General features: G+C 33.6%; 1 protein-coding gene across 5 annotated transcripts in view; it reads left to right on the top strand.

Annotated features, from left to right (window-relative positions):
* Positions 1–24387, top strand: part of Arhgap32 (Rho GTPase activating protein 32) — a 274334-nt gene that overhangs the window by 240096 nt on the left and 9851 nt on the right. For all 5 annotated transcript variants that reach the window (XM_047516852.1, XM_047516851.1, XM_047516850.1 and 2 more), the window contains 8 exons: positions 4711–4860; positions 14606–14708; positions 16222–16366; positions 16811–16893; positions 21235–21342; positions 21624–21769; positions 22307–22502; positions 24184–24329. In XM_047516852.1, the coding sequence (XP_047372808.1) occupies positions 4711–4860; positions 14606–14708; positions 16222–16366; positions 16811–16893; positions 21235–21342; positions 21624–21769; positions 22307–22502; positions 24184–24329 (1077 nt within the window). The remainder of the gene's footprint in view (positions 1–4710; positions 4861–14605; positions 14709–16221; positions 16367–16810; positions 16894–21234; positions 21343–21623; positions 21770–22306; positions 22503–24183; positions 24330–24387) is intronic.

Here is a 24387-nt window from a genome sequence, read left to right as displayed (position 1 = left end):
AGCATGAAATATTTTAAGGTATGCAACCAAGACTTAGAATGATAAGATCTGGGAGGTTATGAGACAGACCTAAATATCATGTAAACCTAGTTGCCTATATTTGTATCCCCTTCTATTAAATTTTCACCAAATGTTCTATGCTGTGTTCTTAGAACTGAGTAAAGGAGGATATTGTATACAATGCATGAAAATCTACTGGATGTTAAACATTACAAATATTGTACTCACACTTTATATCTTCAGTTTAATCAGAACAGTCTCTACAGGTTTATATGTCCTCACCACCACCCTTTAATTTTGTCTGCTTTACTTTCTGGATTTATTGCAGATCTCACAACTTGGTGCATAATCAAATAAGCTTAATGCTGAGGCCATTATCTAGACACAAACCATCCTCCTTAATACCCTTAGAAATTAATCCAAGCCCAGACTTGTCCTAAATTAGTCCAGAAGATTTCTGAGAACCAATTTGGAGCACTCTAGAGGAAGTGTTACCAGAAGGCAAGACTAGTTGGGGATTGCTGGAGAAATATTATACTCATATAATTAAAAACCCCAGTGTCCCACCTCCATGTCAAGGTTCACTGTGGTTTACGGAGCTGTATGTTTTTAGTATCTCCCTATAAACTGGTTATTGGTATCATAAAGATTTACCTTGAAGATATTATGTTGTGTGTCATACTGCGACAGCTTGTAACTGCCAGAAAAACTGGTCTGGTAGGGTTTGTCTCAGGTCTATAAAAAGATTGTAGATATAAAATCTATCATGGCTCAGTAACATGAAAAAAGTATTATGGTACGTGTTGCATTTTAATTCTAGAATAGGAAATTTGGTTCTAAAATTATATGATTTACTTTTGTCTGTCATTTTACACTTCATTATTGATTTTCTTTATCTGTGAAATACCATAGTTATTGTTTTATTGTCTTCAGTTGAGCACATTTAGTGGACCTTAACCCTGATAGCCTCCCTTCCCACACTGCATGTTCTGTTTCTACACAGAAATAGGTTTGTAAGTACTAAACTATCTAAAACCAAACTTTAGCTTCTTCAGTAGAAGTTGTCTAATTGAGAGCATTCTATGCTTCTGCTCCTCAAACAGTAGTAACAAGTAATATTGAATAAAAAGGCAGCAAGGAGGGGGCAGTGCTCCTGCTTAAAATTTCATTTTAATGCCGAAGAAAGGAGAAGAAAGTTTAAAATTAAGAAAATTAATAAGAAGAGACATTTGTATTTGGAATTATTGCTTGATTCTCAAATTTAACAATAATTAAATTTGGATATTTTATTAGTATAAATTTTCAGTGCAATGAATTAATTTGTCTTAAGGATAATGAATGATTTAGTTTCAGATGCCAGAGGCTCTCTATCACAGTGAGAGAGAGTGCCAATTATAACATCAGTAACAGCAATCCAAAACTATGCAGAACATAGTTTAATCTTCCTAAACCATAGACTTCATAGGTAATCACCATCATGAATATCTGTAATTTTATTGTCTCAGATTGGGATATAGGTTGGTAAGAAGGAATCCTATCCACCACACTCACTCCAACTTTGATTTTTTTTTTTTTTTTTTTTTTTGGTGAATGAGGGTGGAGTAGAACTAAACTGAAGAAAGATGGCCACACAGAGTAGGATTAAGGTGCTCATATTTATCAGCACTATTTCCCAGAGCCTTTGAGTACCAAATGGAGTGAAATCTTCCTAGTGACATCCTCCACTGTCTTAATTTTGGGCTTTATTGCACCTTTTAATTAATTAGGCCTGTGTCACTATCAGAAGAATAAATGTGAATAGTCATTATCCTAACAGGGAAAGATTGTCACCTTTCTTTGTTCTTGGGCCAAATTTACCAAACCTAGAAGCAGAGTTAAAGCAATTTAATGTAGTGGAAAGACCAGTTATACAAAGGCTGCCCTCTGACTAATGGTATTTTATCACACATAAGAGTCTGGTTGGATGATCATAATTAGAGATCTGTTTCCATCCAGTTATCCTGAATTGTGAAGGTCAAAGTATAATTAATTCCAGTAGATAATTCCAAATACAATATTGCTAATTGGTGTGAATAAAATAAGGATCTATCCTTTTCTGCTGTTGAGAAACTTAGTTCAATATGGCAGACTATCGCTGCAGCTTTTTTTTTTTTTTCCGATGTTTTAATTGTATTTGTGCTAAAAATTGTGACTTCTTTCTTTTGGGGAGTGTTGCTATAGACTCATAGATTTTTATTTATTTGATGTTTTATAATCAAATTTAGTTATTCTTTGTGTTGATTGAATTGTCCCAAGTCTGACCAGGGGTTCTGCCTACCTTGACCCTTGGGCATGGTCCACCAGTTTGTGGGGTCCCCTTACTTTCTGTCACAAGGTTACACATTAAGCTTTTGTACTTTGCCTACTGTTGACTTGCAGTTAGACATTTTTTTCTGGTAGTCTGGAATGACTTAGAAACCCAGATCTGAGGCAAAAGGTCTCAGACATATCATTGTTGCTAAACCTTTTCAGTGGATAGAGTTTAGGGGAAGTGGGTGAGATTTCATTTTGAATTCATGTTGACATTTCCAAGTCAAGTTAACATTAGAGGGGGTTTTCCCATTCTTTGATTTTATTATTCTGTCTCTCAATTCTATCTTCAATTTAGTATTTATCATCCCCACTCTCTCTCACATTGAAAATCTTGGTTTCTAATAATATTTTTTGGTTTATTGTGTGTGTTTATATTTTTTAAATTTCAGAATTACACTAACAGTATTGCATTCAATAGTAAAACAGTTAAATGAAGTTAAGTATGGCAGTACTTCTTTTGTCCTTAGACTATTACTCATAACCATCTAGTCAATTGACTATATGTATTTAAAATATTTTCTCTGTTGACTATGCTGTCAATTTTATATTATCTGGTACATATTTTCAGGCTATTTTTAATATTAGAATTTGCTTTTTTAATGTTTTTGGTTTATTTTTGAACATATAATAGGAGAACTGATATAATTCAAAAGCCAGACTATTTAACACACACACACACACACACACACACACACAGAGCAGTCTCATTCCACCTTCTCTTTCCCTACTCATACATTTTACCCTTTATATTAGTTTCTTCTTGCAAAAATTAGTGCTTAGTATTTCACACATGCATGTGTGTGAAATTGTGTATTGATTTATAACTCTTCATTCTTTTATATGTTAAATATACTTTTATCTATCTTGCTTTTTGGACTTAATGTATCCTGAAGATTATTCCATATCACGGTAGAGATTGTGTTTTAAAACAATAACACGCAAAAGGAAATCAGTAATCCTCTGTGTGAATGTGTTGTAGTTTAGTCAACCAATTCCTTATTAATATATTTTTAGGTTTCTAATGCATATATTAGGTTATTTTTAAAGTAACTGTTTTTAAAGTGTTTGAACTGTTTAGTGTGTTCTTGTTGCATAAAATACAAGCTATCTGTTCACCCTCCTGGAGTCTGTAGAAAAGGTGCTTCTGTCTGCAAATAGTGTTTCCTATGAGATAAAATGAAACGAAATGGTTGACAAATGCCTGATCTGATCTATAGTTATACAACTAGTAGCCATTCTGGGCTATAAATTACCCACAGCGTTCCCTCTCAGTCTTCATCTAGTTAGGAGATTTCAGCTTTGGATTTACTCAGCAATCTACAGTAGGCTTCAGTATGACTCCAGTAATCATCTACAGATAGAATAGAAGGCTTGAGGTCACCTGACATACTCTTCAATTCTGCAACTGATCTCTGAGCTCATGGTATTTGTTGTGGGTTGACTTTTAGAATTATTTTCCTGTAGGCTGCATTTATCAGTAAATGTCATTTTTTCCCAACACTTGTTTGCTTTCAATTCTTGTACTATTGTCTTTCTAATATATCAATCTTTGCAAATATCTTTCCAAATATTAACTTATCTCCTTTCTTGACCTACAAAGGACTTATGGTGATATATTTAGTGTACTATAGAAATTAACTAGAAATACAAACCATCTTTACACCCTTTCAAGTCTTACTGACTATGAAGATCTCCAAAGCAATCAATATATTATAGTAAAACTCGGATCCTTCTTGGAATTCTGTCACATCTTTAAGTATGCACAGGAAATGACTGATTTACTAAACTTGATTTAAAGGTCTTGGATTGCAACACTTAAATTTGTTCACAATTCCATAAAGTAAGATCACAGCCTGATGAGAAAAAAGTGCAAAACTATGAAGTTTTTATAACATAACTGTGAGCTAAAATGCTGAACTTTTCCTGCAAATTATGAAGTTTACTTGTAATAGATTGTTTTGCAGCCAGCATATGAAGATGTCTGTTTCTTTTCATACTAAGAAAATGTAATTTCTTATTAGGACCCCCATCTTGTGGTTGTTCATGATGTGGCATTTCACTGGTGATATATTCGTATATGAACATAGGAAAGTTATGTCCAGTTCATTCTACTCTTTCCTACTCCCATCCTCACCTCCCATCCCTCATTCCCCTTTGTCTAATCTATATCATGTACAACCACAAGAATGGGATCCTAATTAGAGTAAGTTATATTCCAGGTATGTCAAAATATGTATATGTCAAAATACACTCTATTGTCATGTATATCTAAAAGGAACAAATTTTAAAAATAAAAAAAAAATACAATGTAATTTATTGCCACTACTGAAATTTTTTCCCTTTATTGTTATTTTTTAGTGTCTAAAAAGCACGGCAAGCTCATTACTTTCTTACGAACATTCATGAAGTCTCGTCCAACGAAACAGAAGCTAAAGCAGCGAGGGATTTTAAAAGAGAGGGTGTTTGGTTGTGATCTGGGGGAACACCTTCTGAATTCTGGCTTTGAAGGTAAAAATAGTCTATAAGCTCATAATATCAATTCCTGACTTCTCCATATTGGTTTCCCACAACCAGTTACAGAATAGCTTAGGCAAGTGGTGTTTGTTCATTTTAGTTCAGCAGTGAATACTGAGCTTTCTCAGGGACTCCTCTCAGTTTTGAGTAAGAGTGGAGAAGTCCAAGCATGCACTTGGCATCAGTGGGGCTTGTGATCTGCTTAGGAGGAGTGTGACCTGCACACAGAGGACACAGCAACTTTGTCACTTTGCTTTATTTCTTATGTCTGTCTAGATAACATCTTTAGTCAGTTTTCCTGCTCATGTGCTAAAAAAATACTCAATTTTCTTTGTAGAAAAAACAGGCATATTTTTGAGACTGTAAAAAAACTAAAATCATCCTTCCAACTTTGATACCTAAAATTTTATATTCTTTTTTCTATAAATTAAATTCTGAATTAAGACTTTAGTTGGGTGAATGGATAGGGGAGATAGATGGATCGGAGGAGAGGAAAAAAGGGAGTTTTCTTTGAATATTTAAAAATAGCATTGTCCTACACTTTCCTTTTTATAGATGCCAGCATATTAAGGAAATATTTGCCTGTGCTATTGATGTGTACCAGAAATAGATGATTTATGAGATTCTGAACCCTGATGGAACAGACCACTAGTAGAAATCAGTGGCAAATACCTTTAGTAATATCTATTCCAAATTAAGTCCTTATTTACGTCTTAAAGAATTCCAGTGAACTTAAAAAATTTTAATACAGATTATACCATGTTTTGTGAGAGAGTAGACAAAATATTATTTTAAACAGATCGTATTCCCACGTTAATGTCAACTTGATATAGTTCTCTTAAAAACAAAAAGACAAAATACCCTGAGAATTATTTTTGCAACTAGTCAAAATGCACATGGGAAAATCAACCAGTGAGACTGTCAGAGAACATTGTGGGGAAAAAAAAAAAAAACAGAAAATAGATACTAAAACAGTATTCAAAACTAGAAGGAAGAGTTTTGCTTTTTTTTTTTTGGGGGGGGGGGGGTTTGCTGGGGATTGAACCCAGGGCCTTGTGCTTTCCAGGCGAGCACTCTGCCAACTGAGCTATCTCCCCAGCCCGTGAAGGAAGAGTTTTGTGCAAATGAAATACAAGTGAAATAACTGAGAATGTTCAGAAATAGGTAAAGAATTACTATAGGTAAAGAATCCATTATGATCAAGTATGGTTTTAGAGCTATGTTATGAAGAAGGGTTATTTATAATAACATTAAAATAATAATAGCATATCTGAAAAAATTAATTCCTACACTAAGTCACCGAAAAAAACCCTCTAAATGTTTAGGAGAGTTAACTACTTTAAACTTCAGGAATTGCTAATGTGAATTGATTTTGTTTTGAGGTTAAAAATAAATTTCTCAGATATAAACAAGAAACATAAGGGGCTTCAAATATACATTGTTCATGTAATGAAAAATAGCAAATGTAGAAGAAAGGCACTATGAATTAGGAAAATTAGCTGTTTTATGGATATGATAAAATGCTGTTATCATAATGTGTGAGAATATCATTAGACTTTTAATTTAAATCCCTAATGAAAGAGAGGAGAAAAATAGCATCTGGCTGTCACTGAGTGATAGAAAGTAAACAAAGGACAAGAGTATGTCTCCCCTCATTTGTAATCATAAAAATGTTCTTTAAGCAATTTTGAGATGCCATTTTACATTGATAAACATTATTAAATAGCAAAGCTGTTTTTTTCTGAATTATGATATTCAGGGCCATATGATAGCCATGATTTTTATCTATACATAAAAATTGTTGGCTTCAAGTAGCTCCAAATTAACACAACCTTTTTTGGTGGCGCTTCATAGCAAGAAACTTCATGGACTTTACAGTTTTCCTTTCATCTAGCAATTCTACTCTTTAGTGATTTATCCTAGTTTAATAATTAAATAGGAACAAAAGTGTTCATTATATAGCATATGAATGAAAGCAAAAAATATTGAATATTTCTTGGGGGAAATTTTTCCATAAATTGTGAAGCTATGAAAAAGTATAAGTTTTAAGAGAGTAGAAAAATGAAAATGTTATATAAAAACACAAAACTTTTTAAACTATGAATATTTAGGAATTGTATGAAATGTTAAAGTATTGGAGTCAGAGAATATCTTTGTGATTTTTTTCCCCTTAACTGTCCTTTTCAATTAAAAATTAAAAAAAACTATAAGAAGTTAGAAATGAATTAAATAGTCTTGGAAGATAAAACTTTCTGTTCATGGCTGTCCAACAGAGAAAGTCTATTATTAGAAAAGAAAAAAATTGTAACACTAGTTTATAATTTAACTTAGTTAAACCTTAAGAGGCAGAAATGTTGAAGACTGAAGTAAGATATATTCTAGTTGGCATATATTAAAATAATTTCCTGTTTCAACCAGGGGTGATGAAAAATGAAGAATAAATATTCATATGAAATATTCATATGAATTCAAATGAGGACTAAATTAGCAAGAAAAGAGAAAACTTTGAAGTATATTAACTAAAATCTTAAATAGGAAAGTAAATGGTTTTTCACATAAAAATTATTTAACTTTGATTTTAGTAAGTATGTGAGGAATTATCTTAAGATTTTGAGGCTTTACATATATTGTATATAGTCTGTACCTACAGTTATGCTTTGTGTATATTTACACACACACACACAATTTTAATGTCTAAAAATAATTAGAATTGAATATATATCATGTATAGTATTTTAAACTCTAGAATAATTATGAGGAAGAATAATACATATTACATACATAATTGTAAAGAGGGATAATATATATAAAATTATATAATGTGTATAATCGTTCTCAAAATTATTGTTTTAATTTAGACTTTAAAATATAGTCAAGTGCTGTATACTGGTATTTTGATCAGTGATGGACCACATGTATAATAGTGGTTCCATAGATTATAATGCAGCTAAAAAATTCCTATCACCTAATAGTGATATGTAGACTTGCAAAAGTCTAACTCAGGTCTGGGGAGGTAACTCAGTGGTAGGATACCTTCTTAACATGCACAAAGCCTGAGTTCAATCCCTAGCACCACCAAAACAAAACAAAATATCTGGTGCAAGATGTTATTCATGTGTTTTGGTGATGCTGATATAAACTGTGCTGACAATTTATAAAAATATAGTACATACAGTTATAATTATGTACATAATAATGATAATAAATGACTGTTACTGGTTTATGTATTTATTATACTATACTTTTATTATTCTTTTAGAGTACACTCCTTCTACTTATAAAAAATGTTTACTGTAAAACAGCGTGACTTAGTGTGTTATGCCAGCAGCAGCCTTATGCATCTCACACTGACTGTCTCTTGATAATATCATTTTCTCTTGTGCTTGATATAATCTCATGTTGTTTTGTTCATCATGTTTCCTGAGTGTACAAGAGCTACCGCTAATGACAGTAAGAGGCTACATTGATTGACCTGGAAAAAAATGGACTGTAAAGGTGGTATATCAGTGTATTGCTCACCTGTTAGGCTTATCCCATTCCACCATAGTTGCCATCTTGAAGAACAAGAACAGATTGATGGAAGCTGTTAGAAGATCTGCTTCAGTGAAGGGAAAGAGACTAACAAAAATTCAAGAAGGGCCTGGACAAATACAGAGAAACTTCTAGTGACCTGGATTGAAAATCAGGCACACAGAAGCATATCCATTTTAGCACCATGACAGCCATGGCCCAGGCAGTTTCTTTGCAATGTTGATAGAAAAGACTTGAGCCCACTATGATATTGAACTAACTGGTAGCTCTGGGTAGTTTGAACAAATTGTGCATTACATAATATGAAAGTGGCACGACTGTGAGTGCTGATGTTAAAGCAGCCGAAGAATTTTTTTTTAGACTCTAGATAAGCTAACTATAGAGGAAAACCTACTTGCCAGAGCAAGTCTTCAGTATGGAGGAAACTTCCTATTCTGGAAATGATGCCTGAAGGACTTTCATCCGTGAAAAGACCAAGTCAATGTTAGATTTCAAGACCTGTAAAGATAGGACAACAGTTTTGTTTGTGGTGGTGTTGCAGGCTACAAATTGAAACCCTTTCTGATCTGGCACAGCAGTATACCCAGGACCTTCAAGCATATCAACAAGCACTCACTGCCAGCATGCTTCAGGTGCAGTAAGGAGTCATGCCCAGTCCAGATGGCCTCATGAAGTGCTATGTCAGGGAAGTACAGAAGCACTGTTTGGAGAATCACACACCTTTCAATGTGTTACTTATTGTTGGTAGTGCTCCAACACATCCTCTTTTATTCCGACCTTCATTCCAAAATCAAAGTGATACTTTTTGCTTTAAATGCCACCTCTTTGATCCAGCTGATGGATCAAGGAGTTATAGCAGCTTTCAAGGTCTACTACCTGAGGAAGACCTTGGGCCAGGCTATTGCTACAACTGAGGAAGATACTGATGCTGTTCTGGTAGGATTATAGCATCTATGACTATATTAAGACCTTGTTTGGCCTTGGGGTGATGTCAGTGAGGAGTATAAAAATGCATCTAGAAGAAGATACTCATAAAGTTAATTCTGACATCAAAGGATTCTACAAGACTGAGGAGTTGCAAAAATCAATAGGGCTGTGGTTGAGATAGAGATAGCAAACACCTTTCTTCTAGGTGAGAACAAGGATGACATTGAGGTGCTCCTGAAAGTGGTTCCTGAGTGATAATCAATGAGGAGTTGTTGGAATTGGAACAGGAATGCACAGCTGTAAAAGAGGCAAGAGAGAAGGAAACTTCAGAACAGGAAGAGCACCCAAGAAAATTCATAACAAAGTATTTAGAAGAAGTTTTTGCAAACTCCTAGAAGCTTGAATCTATGGACCCCATCTCTATTTATCAACAGAGAGGAACGTCACCTGCATTATATGCTTATGAGTAAAACTATGATGGGGAAAATCCAAGTAAATGACATGAACATATTTCTGAAAAAAAGGATGCCTGCTCAAGAAGAGCCCCAAGCAGGCCTCACAGGAGATGATGGCTCCATGAGTGTTGTTGTCCCAGAACACCTTCCAGTGGGACAAGATGAGGAGGCGGAGGATAGTGATGTTGATAATCCTGACTCTGTGGAGGCCTCACCTAGTCTATGTGTGTGTTATGTCTTTATTTTTAACAAGAAAGTTTAAAAACTGAAACATATGTAAAAATAAAAAATTTTAAATGGAAAAAAACATTATAAGGATATAAAGAAATAGTTTATACAGTAATGTATTTGTTTTTAGCTAAGAATTACTGTACAAGTAAGAAAGTTTAAAAAATTTAAAGTTTATAGAATGAAAAGTTACAGTAATCTAAGGTTAACTTATTAGTGAAGAAAGAAAATTTATTTTTATAAATCTCAGGTACAGTATTATAGTGTTCAGTAGTGTAGTCTCATGCCCATAGCCTTCACATCCACTCCCCACTCACTCACTGACTCACCCACAGCAATTTCTAGTCTTGTAAGCTCCGTACATGTAAGTGTCTTCTAATAGGTAGACCTTTTATACCATATTTTTACCTTTATTTTGTGTGTAGACACACAAATATGCACGGTTGTGCTATAGTTGCCTACAGTATTCAGTATGGTAACATCTTGGACAGTTTTGTAGCCAGGAGCACTAGGCTTTAATATATAACCTAGGTGTATTATAAACTGTCACATTGTGCGTAGTAAGTATACTCTGTTGTTGGCACAAAAAGGAAATCACCTAACTTTGCATCTTTCAAAATGTGTCCCTGTTGTTAAGCTACAAATGACTTGTGATGTCTTTACCCTAAACAAAATAGACCTTTCACCAGATTTTTCTGAAAAGGAAGCACATTCAGAATAATGTTTTCTAAAGTGACTCATTCTCTGAATTGTGTTCCTAGTGAATGATAGACTTTATACTGAGATTAACTTGTTACACTTTCTAAAGTTTTGAGCACCTCCCAGTTGGAACAAGAGACAAACCTGACCTGTTTCTTCTATATAAGATGTTGTAAGAAATCACCTACAAGCCTGACAAGGCAGTTTTCTTTTTATTCTTTAATTTGTGGTACCTGGTGCCAGGGTATACTCAGAATAATCTTACAGAGTTTCACCTTTCACAATGTTTATAATTGAATTAAAGATTATATATATTTCAGTTAACTATAAAACTAATTTTTAAAAAAATTTTGCCCACAGTATTTTTATGCATAGATTAGACTAATTTGTCTTCTACATGGGCATTCTTAATTATAGAATCAAAAAATTTTTTTGTTACATTGATTTTTTTTTTTTTAGTATCTTTTGCTGTTGTGCAAACTTGCCTATGAGAGATCATTAATACAAGCCCATGTTTTCCAAGTTGTTCTACCATGCTCACTAGCTTTCAAACATCAATTCAGCAAATTTTAGTTGGACCTTAAAAATTTCAGGTATGTTTCCACTATCATTGAGAATGATAAGTGAGGACAGATGCCAATATATCATTTCATCTCAACAAATAAAAGGCTTAACTATAGTGTTGGTGTATTCCCTAATTATGATAGAATCTGTTCCAGTGGAACAGTTTTAATTATTATTGACTTTCATTCATAGGACTTGTTTTATTTGCTGCACATATTTAAAACAGGATTTCCTTAAAAGTTTGAAATGAGATCACTAATAAAAAATAGAACTTTGGAGAAAATAAGTAGTTAGATCTGGTACAAAATATAAAAGATGTTTTAAAACCAAAGAAGAGGAAATTCTGTTTCCCTGTGCATATTTCTGTTTCTGTTTGAAGTTTATACATTCCTTTCAGCAAGAGACCTTTTTAAATGCTTGTACATATGCAAGGATTTTATAGTCAGAGCACAGAAGAAAGAAATGAGGCTCAAATCACCCCTGAAGTTAATCCTCTAGGCAGTTACTATTTTCTAACCAAGAATCACGATGCTCATTCTAAGTTACACTTCCTTTTGTGCTCTTACCCTGGAAGCCACCTCCCTACAAATAAACCTGGGCTTTTTCATCTGTTCTTGCAAAACCTGCTTGATGCCTAGCAGTTAGAAGGAACTTAATAAATACATAGTTGGTGAGTGAGTGGGTGAATGGATGAATGAATGAATGAATGAAAAGAACAATGAAATCACTACTGTCAAGAAAAATCAAAGGCCAGTATTTGTCATGCTTATTTCCTTCTTCTGTAGCCACAATTCTAATTGAAGGATCACTAGTATTTATTTAAAGATTTCCTTCTTATTTGGTTATAATATGATCATATAAAAACCAAGACTGTATTAGTGGGTATGCGTGGGAATAATTCCTAAAGTTATAATATCTCTTGGAGGTTTTTGATATTCTATTTTGACTGGATCATTATTTCATGTGATTTGACTCATTTGTTAAATGATTGGGTGTAGGAATGGCTAATAAGGTGCCTTTTTAAACTAGAATCTTTTCAAAGATACAACATACTGGATTCTCCCTTTGGCTTTTCTGCATGTTAATGAAAAAAACAACCAAATCTTTTTTATCTTCTGACACCTTTCTTCAGTCTAATCTCTTTCCTTCAAAATTAAACATTTTACTTTTCTCTTTCATTTTGCCACTGATTTTAATTGGATCATTTGTCTTAAAATTTTAAGTAGTTATCATGCAATTTTATTAAGTTTCATGTGATTGTTTTGTAGGCATTTAGTTCTTTTTTACTTAAGGAACATTTCATGTAAAGAAGCAATGCAGACATTTCCCATAAAGTATTATGTCTACAGGGGTTTGACCACTTTATTCAGGGAAAGACTTTTAATTCTCTCTGTTTTCAGAGTTTTCCTAATTATTTGGGAGAATATAAGCAGGTATGAATCTACTGTCAAATGGACGTAGGACTCCAGTGAATGTGATCCTTTTTTGTAAATGGCAGCTTTTTTTTTATGAAAAAAATTTAATGTATGCTAGGACAGCCTAATAATATGGAAATAAAATCTCGTGCTTGTAGAATTTTCTTCCAAGACTAATATTTTGTGTACCTGGGTAAGTTAGCATGCTAATTTGGAGCATATGTAAGAGAAACCTTTTTTTAAGAAAAAAATTAAAGTTCTGCTTTTGTCTTTAAGTAATTATGTTAATTATCCCAGTAAACTTTAACTATATTTCGTTTAAAGTAGGTGACAGGAAATACTTAACCCTTAGTTTTATTCCACTGCTAGTTTATAGATTAGAAACCTAAGGTACTAAGGGTATCATCCATAGAGCAATATCTGAAATGTGAACCAAGCTCATGTAAAGATACTTTATATTTAACATTTCATTTAGACACAGATTGCTTATATCAAAGTCAGTCCACAAAAAAATACCCAGCTGTTCTGCTGCCCTTCATCTCCAGTGCATAAGGTTGCCAAGCACTACATTCCAGTAGTTTAAAGCACTGGCTCTGTGCTTTGACTGCTTGAGTCAGAATCTTAATTCATCAATGTTTCCTGTTTGTCCTTGGGTAAAAGTATCATCACAGAGGTGATTTCTTTTCTGTAAAATGGGGATAATGATAGGACTTTGCCATAGGATTTCGGTGAGAATTAGAAAATTATAAAAGCACTTGACCCGACGGTATGAATTTGTTTTTTAATCAGAGAAGGAGCTTAAGTTTTAATATAAGTTATAGGATCTGACAGGATTTAAAAGATAGATTATAAGAAAGATAGCAAAAAGAAGGAAAACCAAAGAAGAGTGTGTTATAATAATAAAGAAATGAATTGCGTACCATGAATGAATTACGTTAGCTAAAATTATCTTATTAAAATATCTTGTTTGTTTCATTTGCCACTCTGAATGTTTCATCCTTAGTATAGTAGCTTTTTTTAGACCACATAATGTTCTTTGAAGTATTTCTTCTCAGGAATTTTAACTAACATTATCAAATGACCATAGTTACTAAAGCCTGTAAACTGGCCAGTCTGCATTACAAAATGAAGAATGGTCACATCTCAGCTATTATAAAATTGTGAATGGTTATGAAAATTTTTTATCATATACTCTGAAAGTTTTATTCTGGACCAGAGACCCCCAAAATAGCCATTCAGATATGAATATTCACTAAGCTAACCAGAAAGTACTCTTCTTTACTTTCTGTTTATCCTTAGAGTGCTCTTTATGAAAACTGGATAATATCAAGTAAAAAACATAAGTAAATTTAGACAAGCATGGAATGAAAAGATTACATCTATTCAAAATTTCTTTGACCTTTGCATTGTTTGTATTTTGCTTATTTAATAAAATTAGAATTAGCAGTAAATATGAGAAATAAAAGAAACTTTTAAAGAGATGAAACATTGTAGCACTTACAAGTACCTTGTTTAAGCATTTGACTTTGTATATCCATTTGCTGTGTATGAAATTCAGCTGAACAGCTGTATTTATATTTTAATCAGTCCTGGTGTTAAGTCCACCTTACTACTGTAACTTGAATAGATGAGTTTATTGCAGAAAGCTGTAGATACTCGCCTACCGTGATCTGAACCAAGCCAGTCTTGATTATTTAGGACTACTACTAATATAGTTTAGTATACTACTAACATAGTTTAGATGTGAAATTAAGTAAACATGTCTTCATCATTTTTGTAGTGGATTAATCCTTCCTCCCCTTTTATTATTAATTTACAAGTTTTATTTTGCTTATGCAAACTAAGACATTCTCATTTTTGGTTACATTGCATTCTATGGAATACTACCAGTTTCTCTGTGTCTTTGAAATTTTTCTTTAGTGCCCCAGGTTCTCCAAAGCTGCACAGCATTCATTGAGAGATATGGCATTGTGGATGGAATATATCGTCTTTCTGGAGTTGCCTCCAATATCCAGAGACTACGGTAATAACTGTCCATGACATTTTCATTTTTATTCCTAATTAGCTCATTAAAATGCACTTATTTCCAAATTGAGTAACTCACTTTGAAAATCCTAATTTTTGGTAAGATAGTTGAGATAAAAGAGAAAATAATCTTCATGTAGTTTTTCTAAATGGCATTTCTTTATCTGTAGTGTCAGAGGACCATGCACCTTAACCTCTTCAGTATTTTTTTTTTTCTCTTTGTGATGTTTGAAGATTTTAACAAATGAGTCTGAACCCATGACAACAATTGGGGGGGGGGTGAAATTTGCATTATAATAAAATTATTCTTTGGTTTTCAATTAAAATTGATGCAAGTGAAACTTTTCTGATCTCCTTTGACCTAATGCTTTAGTGTATCTTGAAGTATGCATGTGGTACATAGCCCACATTCCTCTAATCTAATGTCTTCTCTGAGACAAAAGTAGTGGTATCCTCTATAAGTAAAATACAGATTTTATTTTTTGCTTATGTCCTGGATTCTGGGCTATTCTTAATGTGCCATTATTTCTTTTTTCACTGTGATGCATGGTAACTGGCATTGTTCTGTAGGACTATTACCACTTTATTCAACCACAGAGCTCATCTTTGTTTTTAGGAATATATGAGTACTTAAATCAGTTCTTGTTCTGAAGACAGTTTAGTCTTTAGTTTCAGACACATTAAATCTCATATTCATATTGTTTACACACATTGATCCTTCAAATGATAAGTGGCTTCAAGCCTATTGATTAGTATTAATTAATCTCTTGGAGAGTAAGCTTAGTTTGCCTTAGTATTTGGAGCACAGCTTTTATTTCACTCTAATACTGTAGATTTTACTCTTCATTAAAATTCAGTGTTTGCTGGGAATTACTTTAATAGTTTCTGACTTTCTTATCCTGCTTCAGCAAAATATTCCTGTGCTATACTACTTGTAGATGAGGAATTTCTGTATCTAGTTGTTCATAGACCAGTTGCCACTCAACCCTGGATTCTAGGATTGCCAATATATTAGTTATTCAAACCATTTAGACATTTGGAATCCTGTTTTCAAATTGCTGTGATATAAGGGCTAATCATTTGTATGTATGTCAGAAGTTATTGTCCTTTTTAATATTAAAATTATGCCCTTAATTTCCATGTAGAAATATGCTTGTCTTATGATAAGACATCTAGTTACTGCTGAAATCCAGATATAACTTCTGTGAATTTCAATAATTTGAAGAAAATAACAGTTCACTGAGGTAAAGGTGAATGTTTTGGGCCAAAGGTTATTTTTATTTTAATATTAAAGCTAGTTCCTTCATTTCCACATAGATATCTGTCTAGTAATAATACATCCAGGTACTGTTGAAGTCCAAATATAACTTAACATGAATTATAATTTGCAGAAAACAGTAACTCACTGAGGTTAGAGGTGAACACTTTGGACTGTTGCTTTCAGGATTTAAGTCATGTATTTGCTTTTCTCAGTAAAATAATTTTGTTTTGTCTTCGTCCATCTGGGTCAGCCATGAATTCGACTCTGAGCACGTCCCCGACCTGACGAAAGAACCTTATGTTCAAGATATCCATTCAGTGGGCTCCCTCTGTAAGCTGTACTTTCGAGAGCTCCCAAATCCTCTGCTCACCTACCAGCTGTATGAGAAATTTTCTGTGAGTACTGGTCACTCTTGACTTAAAGTCTTTGTGGAACTCTGCTGTGTTTTTGTTTAATATATGTGAAGTTTGGTTTTGTCCTATGTAAGAAATAGTTCTGTGACTGAAACCACTCCTTAAAACAAAACAAAACAACAAAATCCACCAATTATTGTCAGCTAGTCTGTGGTGATTGCTATTTTCACATTATCATTCTTAGTTCTGACTTTGAGCCACCCATAGATACCAATTATCATGTTTTTAAGCATTATAATTAAGCAGATTCCGGTGTTCACATGGTGTGATACCAAGTGCATCTTTCAGACCATATTTGTTGTCATTTAGCATCAGAGTAAAGTAAGTTAATCTCTTAATCTCAGAAGGAAAATGGAATGGTAAATGAAGCACTCTCACTTTTACCAGTAAACTTACTGGTTTATTCTGTGTTACGAACTGTTACAGGATGCCGTTTCAGCAGCAACGGATGAAGAAAGGCTGATAAAAATTCATGATGTTATCCAGCAGCTCCCACCACCACACTACAGGTGAATCACATTGGTGAATGTCCACCAGAGGCATATGTCAGTTGATGTGTAAAATGCTTTTTTCCCCTTTTGGGTTTCTAACTATTTAAATTCTTTGATGTTCCATTTCTCTAGAATGAATTTTGCTCATATATATACATATATATATATATACACATATATATATATTTGTATTTGTTAATTTGTCTTTATATCCCCAGGTCCTAGCACAAGGCTTAACATCCAGTAGGTAAATGTTGAATGAATGAATGAGCAAACAAATAAATGGCTGACTAAACCTGGGGTTTTGTCTGTTTATTCTGTTAGGTTTTATTGTATTTTGATTTTGTCTTGCTACTTTTTTTTTCTTTTTCTCTCTCTCTCTCTTTTTTTTTTTTGGTGGTGATGCTAGAATTGAACCCTGGATCTTGTACATGCTAATAAGATGCCCTCTGCTACCTTTTAAAACCCAATTTGATTTATATGTTAGTTTGAATTCTCAGATTTTTTTTTTTTTTTGGTGGTGCTGGGGATTGAACCCAGGGCCTTGTGCTTGAGAGGCAAGCATTCTACCAACTATATCCCCAGCCCCTCAGATATATTTTTATTTGTGTCTGAGAAGATCAGAATAAAATTGAGGATTGCTTTACCATTTAGTGAAAGAGAGAAAACAGTAGAAACTATGGATTATAGTATGCAAAAAGGAAGAAGACATATTTTTAAAATTCAGTTGTTAATAAGAAATTAAATTTAGCAGCTGTTCTAGTACAATTTAGTAGTTTAATGCTGACTTATTTTCAGAATGACATTGCTTATATATCTGTGTTTGAAATCAGTACTGTACTCAGCACTAATCAACACTAACATTTTTAATCAATACTAAAATCAGCACATATTTTAAAATCAGCACTCTAGATGCAAATGCATGATGGTCATGAGCCAGAAGGTAACTTAGCATTGACTTACTGTTCTGTTAATGTCTTAGGAGGAGTGTGATAAAATACATTCTGCTGTCAGGTATAACTAATTAGAACAAATAAAAATTAAAATAAAAAAAATTAAAGGCATCTAAGAATCCATTGGATAGTGAAAAAGGAAAATTAAAGAACTTCTATGACATAAGCTAAAGAAAATTGATATATTTAGTCCTGTAAAGGAGGGCCAAGGAGATAAGTCTGATTAATACATAGTTATTTAAAGAATATTATCGAGGGAGAAGACATTCTTTAGTAACTCATCGGTGAAAGAAACCTTGTATAGTGTAAGGAATATTGACTTTCCTAGATTGACCTAAGTTTGGAATTTCCAAATGCATCCTTACTACCTCTGTGATCTCTCTAAACGTCAGTCCTCATGTCTGTGAACAGACTACCGATCATTTCTTCATTCCTTCCTCCCACTTCTCCTCTTCTTTCTCCTTTTTGTTTTTCTTCACTACTCGGGTTTGAATCCAGGGACACTGTACTGTACCTCTGGGCTATATCCCCAGTCCTTCTCATTTTTTTAATTTTGAGACAGGTTCTTTCTAAGTTGCTGGGGTTGGACTAAAAGTTATGATCCTCCTGCCTCTGCCTCCTGAGTCACTGGGATTACAGGAGTTTTCCACCCTGCCTCTCCACTAGTACCTTCCTCAGTGGATTTTTTTTTTTTTTTTAATGATGAAAGTACGAGGATGAACCTGGCCCTTGCTTTTTTCTTCTTCTTCTTCCTTTTCCTCAAATAAAGTATAGCAAGTCAGGAGATTAGATTTAAGCCACTGTGTAGTACTTGTACATCTTTTACTATATATGATATCTATCTACAGACCTTATAATGTACAGACTCTGGGGCCAAACAGACTGTACTAACTGTGTGACTGTGTGACCTTGGGCAAGTTCTTTTGCTTTTCTGGACTGATTTTCATCATTTGTAAAATAGAAATAGTACCTCTCTTTTAGCATTGCTGGAATATTACAGAAAAAGTACTTAGAACTAGTCCTTTAAAAACAAGTACTACAATATGAATTTACTGTTATCATTATACATAGCCATCTATTTATTATGTGTTAAATCTGTATATACATACACATTTGCCTTTGTGTGCATATGTGTATCTTCTACCGTGTTGATATGGGTAGCTTTTCTTTTCTTATGTTTGCCTACTCTATTATAGTTATATATATGTTCCCCCACAATATTATATATTCTCCTATAATGTATATAGATATTTCTCATATAATAGATACTACCCTTACTAACTATATATAGCTCCCCATCTATGTAGTCTTTTCTGTTAAACATTATCATTTTTATATATTGAACATATATCTGATTATGTTTTTTATATATGCTGTATTACCTTTCAGTTTGTAACCTCTCTAAAACTTGAACTTCTTGAGGTCATGAATTCTGTCCCATTTATTACTACATTACCAGAATAGTGCCTTTAACATATTAGATGTTCCATAATATACATTGCATGTATATTTTGTTTTGTACATTATATAGTAAATTGCTTAACAATATAAATATGTGTATAGTGTATATCCTAATATTCCCTCTTTACTTAAATATACATTACTTTATCATAGTAAGCCCAACCTGAATTATTTATATTGCATATTATATACATATTTTCTACTCTAGGATATATACAATTCTTTGTTACATACTTCCTGTTACGTAATATGTGTAATTATAGTTTCTTCTGTATAATTTATATGTGTCCTACTTTATATCTTTTGATTCAGACTTTTATCTAAGATTTTAACTTTTATATATTTTAATTCCTTAAATGTTCTTGAAAAATATGATTTTAAGTATTCTTTCGTGTTCCCCTAATTTGCATATTTGATCAACATATGTGCTGGGTTTTTTCCCCCAATTTTGAATATTACTTTGGGGACCATCCGTTTATATGGAATTTAGACTTTTTTTTAGAATAAAGACCTGTTACTGAAATTCTGAAAACCAAAGTATGCTAACATTTTTATTCTCAATATAAAACAGTTCCCAAATTGTGTTCCAGAAAGGTTTATGCAGTTTCCACTCTCATCTGCTGAATATGAAAGTACTCACTTCATGCTGCCTTAACTTTTTAAAACATCCTTATAATCAGATGAACAAAATAAGTATCTTTGATTATTTTAAGTTTTTATTTGTTTTCTATTCTGAAGTTCTTTAGCCTCCTCCCCATCAATAATTAACTTTTACATTGTCTTTCAGACACATTTCTTAAAGTTTCCAATCTCTACATAATCTCCAGGCGAGGTCACTTTTCTTTTCTTTTCTTTTTCTTTTTCTGGTTTTTTTTGGGGGGGTGGAGTGGGGTGGTTGGTGGTGGTGGTGGTAGTGTATGTGCACACGCATGCATGCTGGGGGATTAAACCCAGGGGTGCTTTACTCTATCACCAGTCCTTTATTATTATTATTATTATTATCATTTTATTTTATTTTTTATTTGAGACAGGGTTTCACAGAATTGCTGAGGGTCTTGCAAAGTTGCTGAGGCTGGTCTTGAACTGGTGATCCTCCTGCCTCAGCCTCATAATTTGCTGAGATTTCAGGAGTACACCACTGTGCCCTAGGCCAGCTGTCTGTCTTTTTTTTTTTTTATTTAATTATATACAGGAAGGACAGAGACTACCATAAATGCTGTTGAAGGAGCAGGCACTTTTAAGCCATGCTGATTTTGATCTGAATCCTATTTGCCACTGCTTGTCTGTATAACTTCAGGCCAGCCTTGATTTCTACCTCCCTACAAAGGGACTGGGAATACTGTATGTGATTGGACTATTGTGAGAATTAAACGAGATTTCCAAAAAAAAGCACAGTGCCTCGTCTCACAGCCGTCTTCCTTCTCCTCCCAAGTTCTTGTTAGGTCCTCCTGAATCTTTATGGCTCAGATGTAGACCACAATTAAACTTTCATTGCTGTTTCTAATAATAAAGTTTTGTTTCTGTCTCTTATTTATTGTTTTTAATAGTTTTAATCCCTGTACATTAGTTAGGGATACTGAGATGTGGTAACTGATAGATAATATTTGTGTGTGGTTACTCAAATATTCTCCCCATGATGTCTGTTGGAATTTTTATTTTAAGCTTTGAAACATTTTTTTTCTTTCAAAAAAGTATTTAAATCCTTTCTTATTAGTTATCTATTGCAAGTAAATATTATAACTTCAAAATATTCTTTGTTCCAGAAAATAACTTTTGTGGAGAATTCACTTCTAATTATATTTGAACTTGGTAGGCATCAAAAAAAAATGTGCTTGGGTTTGTATGGTCTTTTCTGTTGAAAATTTACAAATCAGCTAGTGACTTTTATTCTGTACACTGCTCCATAATGTCTTTGTCTGTTAATATGTTGTATTTCATTTTCTAGAACACTGGAGTTCCTGATGAGGCACTTGTCTCTTCTTGCGGACTACTGTTCAATCACAAATATGCATGCAAAAAACCTAGCAATTGTCTGGGCTCCAAATCTGCTTCGGTAATTTGCATTGACTTATGACCTTTGATAGAACTGATTATTTTAGTTCTATTACTAGGACTAAAAGTGTAATTCATCAGTGTTCGTTAAGGAAAAATTTAAAGAGTAAGGTAAATTATTCCTTTCATTAGCATCTCCCCAAAATAGGCACATGGGGCTTAACTGAGGGACTATAAAAGTATGATTTCTTTCTCTGATTTGTCTGTGATTTACATATATTAAAAAGTTGTTCTTTATGACTACTCTTTTTGTGATTGATGGCAATGTTATTTATCTCACAGATCAAAACAGATAGAATCTGCCTGTTTCAGTGGAACAGCTGCTTTCATGGAAGTGAGGATTCAGTCTGTGGTTGTTGAGTTCATCCTCAATCATGTAGATGTACTCTTTAGTGGCAAAATCAGTGCAGTCATGCAGGAGGGGGCAGGTAGGACTCAGATTTTATTTGCTCCTGGGAACATGTATCTAAACTTCTAAAAAGATGGAAAACTTTGCAATGTTCATCTCAATTAAAATATGGCATGGTTAGAAGACAGCTGATCTATGTCTGTTTTCCGTAAAGCACAAGACAGTTATTTTGTGTGTACAGTGAACGCTATATATCATCAGACCTATTGTAATCTAAGTTCATGATGCATAAAACAACTCTTGGCACCTATTACATTAAGTTACATTGTGGAGCAGAAAAGAAAATTTTCTTCCAAAACTAAAAATATCTTATCAATCACCTTTCCTATTAATTTTAAGATGGGACAATAAATTATTGAAGAAGTTTGTGTGGGTGTGGGTGTGATCTGTTTATGTCACTTTCTCCTTCTCTCTGGATGTAAAGTGCTTTGATTGTTGCCATTTCAAAAACCTGAAGGAAATGTGAAACAACACTGATAAGTAGATTGGGTAGACAGACAGGTTGATACACACTTAAATTGTTGACTGCATCATTTCTTTCCTTTTCTTTTTGAAGCTTCTCTGTCAAGGCCTAAATCCCTACTGGTTTCTTCTCCATCCACCAAGCTGCTAACATTGGAGGAAGCCCAGGCACGAACACAGGCTCAGGTTAACTCTCCAATTGTGACTGAAAATAAATATATTGAAGTAGGAGAAGGACCTGCTGCACTTCAAGGGAAATTCCATACCATAATTGAGTTCCCACTTGAAAGGTAAAATTCATTAATTTCTATTTAAAATATGATTTTCACAGCCACGTACTATTGCTTCCTTTTAGTTTCTTTTTTCTTTCTTTATTTTTTGGAAGTGCAAGGGATCAAACCCAGGGCTTTGCACCTGCCAGGCAAGCACTCTACCACTAAGCCACATTCTAGGCCTGTTTCACATTTAATTTTGTATTTTAGTATTCATGTATAAAATTCTGAGCCAGTCCCACAAAACCCTGTTTATCTGAATGTGAATGATGCTTAACACTTCATAGGGAATGATACAAATTAGTTTTGCAAAAGCATTACAGCATCATATCATTAAAAAAAAAAAGGCAATTGGGGAAAACAATCCACTATTTTATGTGGTATGAATTTTTCTTTCCAAGATACATTATTCAGAAATTTGTCAGGAAGTAAGCTGGGTTGGAACAGTTTATTTGGAGAGTAAGTGGGTAATTACTTGTTTGAAATTGGTTCCATGTTAAGGTTCAAATAGGCCAGTGGTTCTTAAAATGTGTTCTCCTGGCCAGCAACACCAGTGTCACATAATAGTTATAATAATGCTGATCCTCTAGCCCCATTCAAAGCCCACTGTACCAGAACCTCTAGGATCAATTCTTGATCAAGCTTTCCAGGCAGTTCTGATATTTTCAAAATTGGAGAACCACTGCAGTGTGCCCTCTCAATGTCCTTTCCAGCTCTGAAATTCTCTGTACCTCTAAAGAAATGATAACAACATGGTTTCTGTATTTCCTTTACTAGGTTATAGTAGGAAGACTAATGTATATAAAAGTTATTTTTGATGTCTCTGCTACTCCTTTGGCTATTGCACGTGAATGTAAGGATCTCACTTCTCTGGATGGGGTTGTACTAATAATATTTTAGAATGTTTTCTTCCCATATCTTACTATACTCCTCTCATGTCCTTTTGCTTCCCATGACTAAAAGAGCAAAAAGTTGAGACCTGCTCTTAGCATCTTGGTTTTATATTTTAGCTCCATGATTTATTCAAAATTTTCCTAATAGGCTTGTGATTAAAAGAGTAGACACTGGGATGTAGATAGACTTGGGTTTCAGACCTGAGTCCATCACTTACTACTTTTATAACTTTAAGGAAGTTACTTGAATAACTGATTTCTTCAACAGTACTATGAGAATATGGTTATATCTTAATATGATTCTATCTAATTTAAAAGAGATACTATGTATAAGTATACATAAGATACTATGTATAAGAGATACTATGGTTAGTGCTGTGTCTGGCATTAAATGTATGCTAGTTACTCTTACACTTTTCTTCTTTTTTGTCCTTATTCTCTCTACTCACACCTAAAATCATTTTATTTAACTGTGTTTTATTTTTGGAGGCTGAATAGTTCTATTCCCAGTGGTGTCTTATTCCAACTTCGTTGGAGCTTATGAGGTTGGCTCTAAATATGAAGATATGCATAAAAATGATCTTTGTGAAACTGTTTACTAATATCTGAATCTACACCTTTATGTTCCATTTCATGTTTTAGCTGCACTGTATAGCATGTGCCCTGTAGAAGGAGGGGGCTTTATTCTGTTAGCTGAGCCTCTCCAGGCTGTTTTGTTCTTTCTACTATTTGTTCATTTCTTTTTCTATAAGAAGAGATAAACCCTTGGCTGTCTTAACACTAATTGATTATTTTCTCTCTCATAGAAAGAGGCCTCAAAATAAGATGAAGAAATCTCCCGTGGGCAGCTGGCGTTCATTTTTCAACTTGGGGAAATCATCATCAGTCTCTAAGCGGAAGTTGCAGCGTAATGAGAGTGAGCCTTCAGAGATGAAAGCTATGGCTCTCAAAGGTGAGTGCCTTCCCACAGCCCTGTCCTGTGACTGGCAAACCATTCTGTCCACTAAGTC

This window comes from Sciurus carolinensis, chromosome 11 (assembly GCF_902686445.1).
Source record: "Sciurus carolinensis chromosome 11, mSciCar1.2, whole genome shotgun sequence".
NCBI lineage: Eukaryota > Metazoa > Chordata > Mammalia > Rodentia > Sciuridae > Sciurus > Sciurus carolinensis.
The sequence above is the reverse complement of the archived record's forward strand: the minus strand, read 5'-3'. Positions and strand labels throughout refer to the sequence as shown.